Genomic DNA, 16,106 nt, shown 5'->3' on the forward strand with positions numbered 1-16,106 from the left:
TCATCTCCCCCTTCTTCTTCATTGTTTTACCGCCATTTATCTCCTCTAGATTTGCCATCGTCAACGTCATTAGCCTTCAACCACAACCTTCAATTCGCCAAAAAAAATGGAGTTGTTATCACCACCATACTAAGGAAGAAACAAGAAAAAAAGGAAGAAAAAGCGAATTGGGACGGCGACGGCAATTGTTTGGGTTTTAGGTTTAAAATTGTTTTTTTACTTAGAATTAATTTTTAATAATTACTTTGGACCCCAATTCCACATGTCACCTTTTAATTAGTCATTTTGCCACATCATCGTCAGTGTATCACACACACTTTATAGTTTTTGTTGATTATAAAAAAAGTGTTTAATAGGTATAAATTTTACTGAGCGTAAGTGTTCAATCGGAACAAGTCTAAATTGAGGTGTCTAAGTGGAATCGATCAGTGGACAACTTTAAGGGGCTGCGTATGACTTAAGCTCATTTAGAAATACAGTATTCTGCTATAAGATGTAAATATAGCTACATTTTGTAATTATTGAAAAGTGCCGCTATAAAATGCAACTATGAAGCATAATGTATTACTCCCTTATTTCAATTTGTTTGTCAGGTTTTGACTTGACACGACGTTTAAGAAAGTAAAGAAGACTTTTGAATCTTGTGATCTTAAATTAAAATACTTAGAATGTATCAAAATATCCTTTAATATTGTGGTCTTAAACATATCATGTGTAAAATTGAAATTGAAGAGTTGTCAAAAAAGTAAGAAGACATTTTCTAAACAGATTAAAATGAAAGTAAGAAAAACAAATTGAAACAAAGGTGAGAAGAACTTTAGACTGTCAATTAAAATTTTCTGGTTAGATTTTCAGTTTGTCAATAAAAATCTCTGCAAAATTTATATATTACAAAAAAAAAAAATTGTTATTTACTAAATACTATGTGTCAAAAAAGGGGTAAGTGACTAAAATTTCTGAAAAATAGAGGTGCAAAAATCTAAAGCAGCCATTGCAAATAAGCACCCGGAAACGTGGCCATCAGATTCTGCTTCTATTCGGTAAAAATCACAATACTTCTAATTTTTTCTTACTTAACCAGTAATCATATCAATTATTAAAAAAATTATAAAGTTAATGATCAAAAACATATTTGAACTACTTCATCGTTTCATTTTATTTGGCTTACTTTCTTTTTTAGCCTATTCAAAATGCAATGCCTTTTGTTCCTTTTCTATAATTTCCAGTAATTTTTAAATTCGGACTTTTCATGTGACATGTTTAAAGCTATAATATTAAAAAATATTTTGGTACATTGCACACAATTCAGAAGTCTTCTTAGTTTTTAAACTCTTTCAAATCAAAATGATAAATATTTTAATACAAATATGGTAATAGTTCAGATAAAAAAAAAGAATAATAAATAATTAAGATATGAAACTCGTAAAAAAGTGATAGTTTGAATATTATTTTTTTATGTTATCTCAAAAGTATATGTTTATCTTTGTTTATATCCATTGTCCAGAAGAATTAATGGTTATGGTTTACCTGCATGTATCTATTCGCAGGCAAGAGGTGCCATTAAGTGTTGGAACACACCTAATTCCACATCCTAACAAGGTAAGTGGTAAATCATTTTGTTCATCTAAAATGGCTCTTTTAGTTCTGTAATTTTCTCTCAGTCTTGGCAATATTAGTAACACTGCTCCCTCTTGTTTATTTCATAAGATTAATGTTTGACTAGGCATGGACTTTTTCTTTAAAAAGACTTTTGGAATATACTAAAAGTAACTTCAAACGATTTAGTCTTAAACAAAAGGATTTGAATTGTATGGGTTCTGGAATCCAGGACAACGACCTCATGTGCTTGTAATTGGGTCTGAATTTAATATTTGTACATATTTTAGTTGACTTTTCAAACACACATACTCCCTCCTTCTCAATTTATATGAACTCATTTGACTGGACACAGAGTTTAAGAAAGTAGAAAAGACTTTTAAACTTGTGGTTTCTAAATATAGAAAGAGGTCATTCTTTTTTGCACGGACTAATAAGGAAATGAGTTCACATAAATTGAAACAGAGGGATTATAAGGTTTGGGCCAAAATTACTTGTTCATATATTCAAGCTTGCATCCGCCCCTGGTCTACATGCCATAACATTTAACATTTCCATGGTTATAAGGGCGTATCATTAAGTATAAAATGAGAAGTAGTATTTTCAAATATAGAAATGTGGTACTGTTGTTTTTGGAACTGACTAGAAAGGAAAGAGTGTCTTATGAAATGGAATAAAGGGAGTACTGTGTTAACTCTGCGTCCACCACTGGTGGTGTTGTATGTGTATGTTTTGAAGGTTGAGAAAGGTGGGGAAGATGCATTCTTTGTGAGCAGTAATCATGGGGAAGTGATAGCTGTAGCTGATGGAGTTTCCGGGTGATATGCTTTATTATGTTGTATAGTTTGCAAAAGCATGTCATTTTGTTTGTTGCTAACTCTTTGGCCTAATTTTATTAATCATATGCAAAACTATTCTTAACTATGAAGACTTGTGATTTCATATTAATTTTATGTAATTTCTAAATGTGTAGAACTTCAAGGAATTGGTTTCCAGTATTATACAAAAAAAAGTATATGCTTTAACTTTGTTAGTCCGAACACGTCTTTGTGTTTGGGACAAAGAAAGTTTGAACACTGTAGAGAATGCTAGTCTGGCCTTCTATCTTACTAGAAGAGTTCGATATGAGAAAGTTACATGTATTGTTCTGGTGCTCTTCACTTCTTTCTACCTGTGATTTGAGGTTTAGAACTCACTGAACTCCCATTTGAGATGTCTATAATCGCATGCTTCCACCAAAGTAATCAACATAGTCGCCAAGGAAACTCTCATCTTAGGTGAGGCAAGAAAATTGAACAATATATTTGCTGTCTCTTAACAGTCAAATCCACCTATTAATCAACTATGCCTCAATCCTGAACTAATTTATGAAACAAGCGTATATCTGCTTCAAGTTCACTGACACCCAAAATCTTGCCCACCTTCCTCCATAGTGATCATTAAGGGAAAATTTATATTTAGATGATATGATAAGGCAATTTCTCTTCTCAGATTTGGCCATGAACTTGACAGAAACATGAATTGGTATAAGCTATAGTTTAAAAATGTTTTATTTCTCCTATAACATGTCATGAAGAAGTGCAACCTTCTCTTTCTTTCTCCTCTTGTGCATTATCGGATGGTGCCCATTCTAATAGCTCCATATCGTCTGTGCTTTATATGATATAAGGATGAATCGCTTAAGTTGAATCTTCTAAATGATACCATCAGATTCTTGTTTATTTCGTATCGAGAAACTACTTATCAACTGGAGTAACCAAGCTATTAGTAGAAGCAGGGGAACCTGCTGCGTCAAAATTCTTTATTTTAACTTCTGAGTGGTATATTTATGGGGATTGAAATTTCACCGTTGAATTAAGAATTACACACATATATATACAGAACTAGTGCATAGATGAAGTTCTCCAGAGAGGATTATGCAATAAAAGGATATTAACAAATTCTCAGGACTAACTTTATCAGCTAATAGCCGGTATACATACATTATTCATGGTTATACATAGGGTTGTTCAAACGAGACCGAAAAACCGATCCGAACCGATAAACCAAGTCAAACCGATTTAATAAACCGAAAACCGGCTCGGTTTGATTTGGTTTGGTTTTAGATTTTTAAAAACCGGTAACATTTGGTTTGGTTTGATGTTACCCATAAAGAAAACCGAACTAAACCGAACCGAACCGATAAATATGTATATAATTAAAATATTATATATATTTATATATGTTAATTAAACTTTATCTATTTTTTAACTTCTTCATAATTTAGGACCATTCCAAGAGAAAAGTCTAGCTCATGTTCCCCAAGCCCATTTACGTTTAAAGTAAAATAAAAATCTCTTACTGAATAGTTAACATAAATAAACTCTCCATGATTACATTTGTCTGTTAAGAGATTTCTCTGCTCAATTTTCTTATTCTACTTTTTGGTAATCTTTTTTTTTTTTTTAATACAAACACATGCTAAATATTCTAAAAAGAAGTTATATTTTGTGAGTGCACAATGCACTATCTTTTGTTCCTTTTTTCTCTTTTTCATGATGTCCATTCTTGTCTGTTGTGGCTAGGTTTGTTAAGTGGTACTTTGTGTTGTTGCGTGCCAGCTTCACCACAGCTCCACATCAGAATCATCATCAAGGCAACAGAGCTTCGTCCTTTCAAGATGAACAGCAACCGCTCTTGCCGGTTGGCTTGCCATTCTGTTCTTGATTGAAGCAGCCATAGCCATGAAAGCCTGTTCTACATTAGTGGCAATTTTTGCACTTGTTTCCATGAAAGGTATGCCAATTTCATCAGCAAAAGCCTGAGCTGTCTCTGTGAAAACTACCTTCTGTGCTGTGAGATCACACTTATTTCCAACAAGAAGTTTGTTCACATTATCACTTGCATATCGGTCTATTTCACTCAATCATTGCTTGACATTGTTGAAGCTCTCTTGGTCGGTTACATCATAAACCACAATTATTCCGTGTGCACCGCGATAGTACAAGAAGCTTTAATCCCTGTAAGTCTGTAACTTTTTCTTCCCTTTTATTTTTTGGTTACTTTTTGTATGTTCCCTACTCTTTGTTTGTGTAATTATTTTTGTGTCTTTGAAGTTTTACTTGAATGAATTGCTTCTCTAGTCTTTCATCTTGTATGTGTTTTTTATTTTATTTCTCTGTTATTTTAGATTTTCTCCACTGATTTAATTAGATTTTTTCTGTTGATTTAGTTTTTATCTAATGATTTTGGTTTTCTCTATTTATTTAGATTTTTGGATACTTTTTTTCAGATGGAAACTACAACTACTCAAAAGTGCAAGTTTGTAAATAAGTTTGTCAATTTTTTTGCATTATAAAATATATTATTACAACCCGGAAAAATCGAACCAAACCGATAAAACCGACAAAACCGATAAAACCGAAACCGATAGAATTTATACTATAATGGTTTGGTTTGGTTTGAATATTAAAAAAAACCGCCTTGATTGGTTTGATTTGATTTTAGCCAAAAACCGAGTCAAACCGGACCATGAACACATACACATATCATATTTGAATTATACATATATTAAACATCTGCCCTTTTTTTAAAATTTACTTTAAGCGGTTGAGTGAGTAGTTATTTAGGTTAACTCTTCAACTAAAATAGCCACATATTTCCACTAGCATTATCTCCAAATGACTATATTTTGATCTTAAATTTTCTGCAGCTCGGAGCTGCATAACATCTAACCTATTTTTTGTTCCATCAAATGTTCTTGGCAGTTGGGCTGAAAAGAATGTGGATCCTGCATTTTTCTCCAGGGAATTGGTGTCTAATGTTTCTTCTTTGCTAGGGAATGAGGAGGTACTGGAAACAAACCATCCTAAATTTTAAAATTAGATTCATGCATCGCGTCATATTAACCAACCACTAGTGACCTGTATTTACTTTTAAGCGATCGACCTAGATTCAATAGATTGTTATGAATTCTTAGTTAAGACATTCTGGTTTACCAAACTTCGCAGGTCAATTGTGATCCTCGAATTCTCATTAAGGGGGCCCATGCTGCTACATCATCTATCAGTTCAGCTACGGGGACCAAAATCATCCATAATCTTTAGGTTTGGATCAAAATCATACATATTTTTTCACATGGAGCACTAATAGTACATTATGTTTGTATAAGTGGTGCACTTTTAGTCAAACTCCTAAATAAATTTAACGGAAAAGAACAAAAATGCCCCTGAACTTTTAGAAAAGGTATAAAAATACCCTTTATTCATCTATTTTGCTAAAACTACCCCTCAATTCAACTTTTTCGCTTATTTATTCCCCTTGACTAACGGACAACACTAATTTTTTTTAAAAAAATAAATAAATTGCACATGACATTTTATTACTGAAAAATTGATTTATTCTTTTAAAAAGAAATCTGAAACCTTGGAATTTTTTTAAATTTGATTTTTTTTTTAAATTTGGAAAACTTTTTTTTATCGAGTAAAACCTTGACTAACGGACAACACTAATTTTTTTTCTTTTCAAAATGTGAAAAATTGGATTTTTATAAAAATCTGAAAAAATTAAATTTTTTATGGAAAAACTGTGTTTAAAAAAAAAACCAGAAAACTATATTTTTTTTAAATCTAGAAGAAAATTATGGAGTATTAGTTTTGCACATTTTACTTAAAAAAACTATCAGTTTTTCAGATTTAAAAGTTGAATTTTCTAAAAAAAAAAAAGGGGTTTCCACCCGTTAAAATTTTTTTTCCAAACTTAAAAAAATTCCACATGTTTTAATAAAAATCCATTTTTATATATATATATATATATATATATATATATATATATATATATATATATATATATATATATATATATATATATATAAGGCTTACTACATTTGTTTTTTAAATAAATGGATGTTGAAAAATTATTTTTCCTTATTCTACAAATAACGATTTTTCAGATTTCTTTTTAAAAGAATAAATTAATTTTTCAGTAATAAAATGTCATGTGCAATTTATTTATTTATTTTTAAAAAAATAGTGTTGTCCGTTAGTCAAGGGGAATAAATGAGCCAAAAAATTGAATTGAGGGGTAGTTTTAGCAAAATAGATGAATAAAGGGTATTTTTATACCTTTTCTAAAAGTTCAGGGGCATTTTTGTTCTTTTCCGTTAAATTTATTTGGGAGTTTGACTAAAAGTGCACCACTTATGCAAACATAATGTACTATTAGTGCTCCATGTGAAAGAATATGTATGATTTTGATCCAAACCCAAAGATTATGGATGATTTTGGTCCTTTGCTACGGTGTAGGTTCCTTTATGAGTTAATCACCCAAATGGTTATTCAACTATCAGAAATTATTTAGTAGAGTCATGTTTCTTTTGTGTGTAACAGAAAAGTCACTTAACTATGCACATATCACTCAGAAGGTCACTCAACTGGCCAAATACCTATTTTACCCTCTAAATTAGCAACCTTTGCCTTTTTTTACCTTTTTACTTTATAAATAATATCTATGTATTCTATATTTAAATCCATAATATAGATTAAAAAAAGAAAAAAAATATCATAATATTAAAAAAGTAAAAGAAAAGGTTAGATAATTAGAGGCTAAAATAGGTATTTGGCCGGTTGAGTGACCTTCTGAGTGATATAAGTATAGTTATGTGATTTTTCTGCTACAAACAAAAGAAACATGACTTTACTGGGTAATTTCGGATGGTTGAGTGACCATTTGAGTAATGGACTTGTTCCTTTATTTCAGAGCTATTATTCTTGAGCATTGATAGTCATCCAGATTGAGGAACTTGATTGCTATCATTGAATGTGGCTTTCTATATGGCACATAGAATTGTTTCTATATTGGAGAATGGGATTTTGAGGATAGCCAGTGTTGGGGATTGTGGACTACGGATCATTCGTAAAGGTACAAACTCATATTTTTCTTTTATGTGACTTCTTGTTCAAATTCATCTGCTGTTATTATTACATATTTGAGTGCCCGTCAGATGATTTTCTCCACATTTCCACTGGAACACTATTTTGACTGCCCATACCAGTTGACCTCAGAGGCTGTTACTCAAACGTACCTTGATGCCATAGTTTGGAAAGTTATATACGGTGAATCATATCACACTAGCTATATCTTTTGAGTACAATGAACTTGGTTCTGTTTTGCTTCTATGTCATTATTGGTATTTGGTTAGGAAAAGAGAAAAACTTTATATTCTGTTTTGATTTGTTTGTCTTACTTTCCTTTTTGATGTTTAAAAAAGAAGGCCTCTATCCTAATTTGGGAACTCTTTAATTTCACCATCCCAAGTGGCATGTTTAAGAGCACAAGATTAAAGGACATTTTGGTACATTAAATATATCTTAGTTTAAAGACTACCAGATTCTAAAGTCATCTTTACTTTCTTAAACTCCGTGTCAAGTCAAACTAAGACAAACAAAGTGAAATGGAGGGAATAATATTTTTTCAGCTGTCAAATTTTACACAAAAAGCTTTCGAAGACCTTGGCTTTCTGGTACTAAGAGAATCCAGACTAATTCGTTACTGTTTTCCTGATCACGTCATAGTCCAAAAACATTTTTTTCTAATGCGCGCTTTGCTAACATTAGAAATCTTGTTAGTAGAGTAAATTTTGTGATGGTCTATTTGACTACTAGAGTAAGCACGCTCTTTGTCCCGTCTCTGTGTATGTTCTTTTCACAGGTTAGCACTGTGGATTTGCAAGTAGGAGATACAATCATAACGGGCTCAGATGGCCTCTTTGATAATGTTTTTGATAAAGAGATCGTTTCAGTTGTGACCACAAATGATGATGTCTCTAATGCTGGTACTTCTTTCCTGCCTAACCTAATTTCTGCTTGGAAACAGTGACTCATTTCTGTCGTATATATTCATAGTGGTTTGGTATCAATGTTAGCAAAGGCATTAGCTGATTTGGCGCGGAACCATTCTGTGGATACCAAATTCGACTCCCCTATTCACAGTAGGCTAGAGCAAGGGTAAATTTTCAATCAGATTCACTATATATAGATTTTCCTTCAAAGCATTGTCTGTCCCTGTATAAGATGAGTACTTATTTATAGCGTTACTTTGACTTGCAGGAGTTTGATGTTCCTTGGTGGAAGAAAGTTTTTGGAATGAAATTAACAGGCATGACAAGCAGGAATGTCTTTCCCTCCTTTCCGTTATGTTCGTGATGGCATGCTTGACAAGGTTTCTTTTTTTGTAACATTGAACAGGAGGAAAGCTCGATGATATAATAGTCATTGTTGGAAAGGTGAAAAGCTCGTGAGCAAGCTGGCCTGAAAACCACCGATAAATAGTCTCGCGAACAAGTCATATATCTTTGGTGCCAAGACTTTGGAGGGTCCCCTCTCCTGAATCCTTGGGCAATTGGATGATCTTTTTACTATGAGTCGAAGGATGAGGTAAGATGAGAACAGCTTCAAACAAGTTCCGATCATTGTTTTTGTGTTGTGTTATTGGCTGTTGTTCGACACTATTTGGCACTAAAAATCTGTATGACATTTAGGACGATATAAATTCTTCATCGATCAAAAGTACAACCATAAAAATCCTTGCTAACTTGTTTAACACCTACAGTCTCCATAGAAAAGGCACTTTATCACCATAGGATATACACCTCTTTATTTTTCCTGGATCGAATTTTGTATTTTCTGATGCCTTGTGTTTCAGATGATAAATAGACATAATTGAATTACTTTTCCTTTATAAGAATTGTTTTATGACTTTGCTGCTATGAATTGGAAGTAGGATGCCTATCCATGAAATTAACCGCGGTAAATTGGTGAATAACTTTTATTTTTCATAAGAATGCCATTGTTTATTTTGGCAAAGAATTCTATTCCTATGCAACACATGAAAGCAGAGGCAGAAGTAGAGTAAAAGGTACGGGTTCGGCATAACAAGTAACTTTTGGTCCAAACTCTGTATTTGTGCTTAAAAAATTAGTTAATACGTAAAAAATATAAATTTAAAACTCAGTAGCCCAAAAAAACTAGAATCTAGAACCTAAATTTCAAATTCGGAATCCTCTTCATGACCTTTGGGTTGGGTTGTAAATGGGAAATGTAGGAGGGATGTTCTCCCATGCATGTTGGAGAAAGGAGAAGAATTTATCGGGTATATAAATAGAAAAACGCTTCTACACTAGCTTAAATAGTTGAGAGAAGGCAAGCCCTTCTGCTGCCATCGTCCTCGCTCGGCTTTGGCTTCGGCTTTTCTGATTGATATTTCGAAATTTGTTTCTACTCTCTTCTCTACATAGTTTTCAAAATAAAACAGTGTCGTGTGATCTGTTCAATTCATTCTTCCCATCTAAAGTGTAGCGGAATTTAATTTGAAGTAACGCTATCCCAGTAAGATAGTTTCGTTCTATCCTAGGGGAAGTAATCAAATACTTCGGGTACTGTGAAGGGATTAAATTCATTAAAGGAAACACAATGATGAATTCTGTTGGCTTAGATATTTTCTGTTTAATCTGTAGGGATTAAATTCATTAAAGCAAACAAAATGATGAATTCTGTTGGCTTAGATATTTTCTGTTTAATCATTACTGTTTACGTTTTACTTTTTGTTTCTGCAGTTGATAACATAACATGCTATTGCACATGATGCTTACTACCTCCACTTAACACATGTACCAGGTAACTTTTTCCCAAAAATGGGACAGATGGGAATAAATCACAGCGTTTTCGCCTCCTATTCGAATTTAAAAATGAACCAAAAGACTTCTAGGACATGCCAAATATTTTTTGCAGTTGCTTCTACCAAAAGTGCAAAAAGGCTTATCAGCCTCTATATTTTATAGGTGTAGCAATTTTGGCAAGGCAGTAAAATCGAGTGGCTGCCATTCAGTAGGGGTATTAAAGAGAAAATTGAAAATATTTGTTGTTCAATATATCGGTCGTTCAAGAAGTTTGACTAGTTGCTCCTCCGACCCAAAGGTGAACATAAATGCATCTGCAATTACATCCTGAGAAATGGAATTTAGATTACTGTAGGATAAGACAAGTTCATACTACCCCTTATTTCTCAACCTTTGGTCTTGCACTATGAACCTAGCAATAGAATATATTTGTGAGAGAATCTGTAATTAATTCTAAGCAATAAAAGAAGAGTACATTTGCAGCAACAAACTAGCTTCTGCTCCTGTCCATGCAATCACGTGACTATGAGCCTCTTGCCAGTTTTCATTATTTAACAAATAATTTTGTTTCAGATTTGAATATCATTGTGTATTCGAAATTCATTGACACGATTAATCCGAATTCGTATCGGAGAGATTCATTGAAAATTTGAAAGACATAAAATTTACCTTGTTTCATATAATATACTTCTACATGTTCAATGCAATTTGATTGTTTCTAAGAAGTATCTCTTTTTCCAGGTTATTGACTCATACTTGACATATAACTAGACATGTCGTTTGGTTGATGGTTAAAATTATGTAGGGATTAGTTATGCAAGGTTTAGACGTTGTTTGTATATTTGTTATTCCATCGTTTATCCTATTTTAAATAATACATATATTGACTCATACCTTATACTTCCTTTAGTCCAAAATAATTGAGATTTTATAGCCAGCTTCAAAAGTTGGTCCAAAATATTGATGTTTTATAAAACCAAGATAGTATTTAGTTCTCTTTATCCAAATTTGCCCTTGACACATCTCATACCCCCATAATAATCATGCCAACCTAAAATGGAAATAAAATCATAATTAAGGGTATCTTAGTCAAAAGCTCTCTTTAACTTTTACAAGTTAGTGAATTCCTTAATTCATGTGCCCAAGCTTAAAGCCTCAATTATTTTGAACCGGAGGTAGTACATGTTATAGTTATGCGGTATCATAAACTGATAACAAACACTGTACCTGGTGTGTTAAATTTTGTACATAACAACTAAAATGCTACCAAACATGATATTACTAGTTATGCTAGTTTTACTACAATGGATAATTCACTATCTAACGAACAACCAGACGACCTTGTAACCAGTTATACCCTGCAATAAACTTTAATCACTGAACTGTTTTAAGTTTTATGTTGTCATAACTGATGCAACTTAAGTACTAAAAAGAATTGAGTTTCACACATTTACAATGTACAGTAAAAGATTTTCACACTATCAAATTAGGTAATTCAGGATAACCATCCACCATAATCATTGACATTAGTAATTTGAAAGCAAGTGTAAGTTTTCATACCAAGTTAATTATAGTATTGATTATTTATAAAGCGCATTTACAATGTCAATAAAAATAGGATAAATTCTAAACTAGTTGAATAGAACACGAAGCCTTGGGAACCCAAGAATGCTTTCTAAAAGCAATAAGACTTTTAGGTAAGTTACCTCTTCAAACTCCAAGAATAGAAGCTATATGTTGTCAAGGATTAGATTGTTTTGAATCTTCACTACACATTTTGGTATTTAAATACTCATATAAAATAAAAAATAAAAAGATTAAAGACAAAACATCCATTTTCCCAACAATCGAATCTTCCATATCACAAGGCTCATTTATTGTTTGCATTGGAGCTTGCATGTTTTTTATTTTCTCAATGACGGTGAAGATGTCTGTTTTTTACGCAAACTTTAATACTTTAATTTATTCATTACGTAGTTTAAGCAAAACACATTAATATTGTCATAAACAATATTTACAAGGTTCTGATCCTGTGGACCACCCTCTCTTCTTCCTAGGGACTGTAGGGCTTGAAAAAATTGTAACTAGCGATTACAAATTTACTATGTGCTACTCTTTTGTGACAATAAATATAAAATAGATTTATAACTTTATATACATAGATAGTATAATTAAGTTTCTCTTACGCTAGTGCCCGTTGTAGTAGATCATTGATTTTATTCAATTTTCTTGGCTATCAATTTAAATTCATTATGAAAGGGTTACCTTTTGTTGTAGGTCTCTTTAACATTATAGTATTTAAAAAACAATTGTCAGTATAGAAAAGTTAAATTTTATTTCCTAAGTTATCAAATTTATCATATATCATATATCATATATCATATATGAATGTATAGCGGAGGACTGGAGGCTTATCTTCTTATTTTAATTTTTTTAGTTCAACTATTTAGTATTCGTCCGATATTTCAAATTTGCGCGTATACCGTGCACCGATTAATTCAAAATTATGCGACGTAAAGCCTGTGCACTTTCTATCAATAATTTCTCCACTTTCATGACTCGAATCCAGTACTTCTGAGTTCTGATTTGGGAACCATCTACTTGAAAAATAACACATAAGAGATCTGAAAGATCATTTTCTTATTCAAATTGTAAGGGGCAAGATATCTCATTTCCTCCTAGTTTTGTCCAAAGGGAACTTTGACTTGATTTTTAGACTAGTGATCAAACACATTATTTAAATACCAGCATATAATATAATTAGAGTCTACAAGGGAAAGAGAGCTTCTTTTCTCGGAATAGCAGATTAGAAGTTTGGAATCATGTGGAAAGCATTAAATGCAGGAATCGAACTTAGGGTTCTTGATATCTCTTATTATAGTTTAAGAATATCATTTCAGAAACCTCATGATAATTTTAGGTTGAAGCAATATACTGCAGGAATCTTTTAATTGTCATGCCAGATAAATGTGAATATAATATACGTTGAAGATATATTTAATTAAATAAATGTAAGTGGGCAAACTTTTTATAATTAGTTTAGATGAGGTAGTCGGATTATTCAATCTGAAAACAATGCGGGCAAAGGTCTTGATCCATATTTCTTCAATATCTTTTGACAAAAAAAATATTATTGTGTGTTTGGTCCATTAAAAAGATCAAGTTCATGCAGGAGCGACTTAAGGGTTAACTCAAAGGCTCCAAAAATTATTACTCTTTAGTTTTATGACATAAAATTTGTTTCAAAATACTTTGAAGTTTGTAGAGGAAACATACATTTTTAAAATTATAAAGTAAAGAAGTATGTCACCTTTTTATTAATGGTTACGGAATAGGACAACATAAAAAAAGGATTCATGTGCATAATAAGCCTTTACATGTGAGGAAACGCATATTAAATTTGATTTGCGGGCTATATATCTCTATTTTTAGCCATATCTTTATAATTTCTAATTGTCTCGCCATACACTTTTTCATATTTTGTTAAAACTAATTTTATTGAATAATTTGAAGTGTAATAAAAAAAAGTATGTCAAAGTTAGAAAAATGAATTCTACTATTAATATTAATATAGTCTTTTATTTGTCTCTTTTTTTTCTTTTTTGTTGTTGGCAAATCGTTTATGTGAGTATTTTTAGATTCCAGCTTTGTGTCTGATCTCATTAACTGGTTTCATCAACATTCGGTTGGTTGATATATATTTTTTTATTTGGTTGGTGGATATGTAGTTATACAGTTATACTTCTAATTACACATCATCTTTTGGTCTGTATAATCTTAATTAAATCCGCACTACCTCACCAATTCTCAACAGTAATTAATACCAATATTCTCTCACCCGAAAAACATGTTTTTAAGTAATTGAGTACTATTTCTTTCATGACCCTTGTTCTATGATAAAGTCAGTTTGACTGTTCTTCTTTATTTGTTTTGCATTCTTTTATTGGATGGGATGTAGAGGTGGAAGAGAGAAATAAAGGGATAAAATTCATAAATAATTTTTCAAACTTCTATAATTGAAAAATAGCTATTGTCATGAAGTTTTAAATTTCTCAGGTAAATTTTAAGGACATTATCATGAGAGTTTTACCTGTTGAGTTTAAAACTTCATGATATGCTTATTTTTTAAAGACAAGATCGAAAACTGGCAAGTGAACGCAAACTTAATACACTAAGTATCCATTATGCGTGAGTTGTTTGGGATGGATCGGATCGTAAACTCAACACAGTCTTATCTTTCATTTCTTCTACTATATATATTTTTACGACTTCAACGTATTCTCCGGATTATACGATGATAATTCTTACCATTGTGTCAAATGCTCTCCTTCATGTTATCGGTTGAATGGTAATTTGTTTTTGATTTTTTAATCCTAAGTTTTGTGACCGTCGATCAAATTAATAATGAGAAATTAAAGCCATAGTCATTAACCAAGTTTTTATGTTTAGTTCCATGTGAATGTCCGCCAACAAACATTCACGTCGAGTCCATTTTTTCTCTCACTTGGGACTAGGGTATTGCATCGTTAGGCACCAATATTTTGCTAAAACCTAACCCTAGTTGTTCTACATACATTTATTGCCCTTGTCTTATCTACTAGCTAATCTTTGAAACAGATCTTTTTAAATAAGTTCCCGGGGGGGGGGGGGGGGGGGGGGGGATATATACGATCAGTGTTATATGTAACATATCATCGTATTTTTCTGGTTACTCACTTCATTTATAATTATATGCACACTTATAAATATAATTTTCGACAGTGATTTTTTTGGTACACTCATAAAATATATAAGTTAAACTCATAACTTCAACCTTCAACACTTAAAAATGTTAAAGACTGAGTTTTGGACTTCTAAAATAATTTAAGAGACAGAATGGAAAAAGAAAAGGAGAAGAAATATATTTTGTACGAGATATATATGTCACATCACTCCTTGTAAGATCAAAATTATAATATAGAGGTTAATAGTATTCCTTCGGTTTAAATTTATGTGATGGTGCTTGATTGGTTATAAAATTTAAGAATAAAAGAAAAATTCTCGAAACTTATGCTTTAAAATAAGCCGTAGATATTCGTAAGACTATAATTCATCTTATTAACGGTAAATAAAAAATTTAAAATTAATTAAATTATTATTAAATATAAAAATGTGTTATTCTTTTAGGAATTGATTACAACAAAATTCTTAAGAATGATGTAATATTCCTTAGATAAGCAAGAAACTAAAGCCTCCCTTTTTATTTATGATACACCGACTTGAATTCACTTTCACTTTAGTATCTATTTATGCATAAAACTTTAAGTAAGCACGTTAAGATAGTCAAATTAAGGCGCTATACCGTGGAAATTTATCAAATTTGTCTATCGCCGACCCATCACACGCCATGGCGGTGGTCAACCTCTCACATTTGATTTTCTATGATGATTTATTCTATCATGTGCACAGTAACATCACTTAAAAGTAGTGATGAATTCAGATTTTAAAGTCGTAAGTTTTATTTCTCATATATGCGTCAATATTTTTTAAAAATAAGTCAAGTTACTAACTACACGTTAAAATATATTGTTAGTAGCTACAATAAAAAAAAAACATGCACACTATCAAGGTATATATTATATTACTTCCTCCGTTCTGTTTTACTGGTTCACTATATTAAATTTTTTTTTTTTTTTTTACTTATCTATTTTAACAAATTAAAAGCAATTTATTAATTTCGTATTTTCAATGCAATCCTTATCATTAAGTAAACTACATGGAATATTAGTTGTCAAGTTCAGATTTTCAAAGGATAAGTTAGTAAAATGATATAACAACATACCAAGTGTAGTCTCACAAGTGGAGTCTGGAGAGGGTA

The 16,106-nt window shown here is 31.5% G+C and overlaps 1 protein-coding gene across 1 annotated transcript; it reads left to right on the top strand.

The window, feature by feature from the left end:
* Positions 1–1,464: 1,464 nt before the first annotated feature.
* Positions 1,465–10,915, top strand: LOC132605782 (probable protein phosphatase 2C 1). Its single transcript, XM_060319017.1, is given in 11 exon segments — positions 1,465–1,599; positions 2,335–2,414; positions 5,343–5,424; positions 5,586–5,653; positions 7,415–7,494; positions 7,572–7,688; positions 8,240–8,407; positions 8,498–8,548; positions 8,551–8,579; positions 8,682–9,008; positions 10,187–10,915. Coding segments are annotated over 10 exon segments (897 nt in total). The 5' UTR covers positions 1,465–1,473; the 3' UTR covers positions 8,778–9,008; positions 10,187–10,915.
* The last annotated feature ends 5,191 nt before the right edge of the window (positions 10,916–16,106 follow it).

The sequence above is a fragment of the Lycium barbarum genome, chromosome 8 (assembly GCF_019175385.1).
Source record: "Lycium barbarum isolate Lr01 chromosome 8, ASM1917538v2, whole genome shotgun sequence".
Taxonomy (NCBI): domain Eukaryota; kingdom Viridiplantae; phylum Streptophyta; class Magnoliopsida; order Solanales; family Solanaceae; genus Lycium; species Lycium barbarum.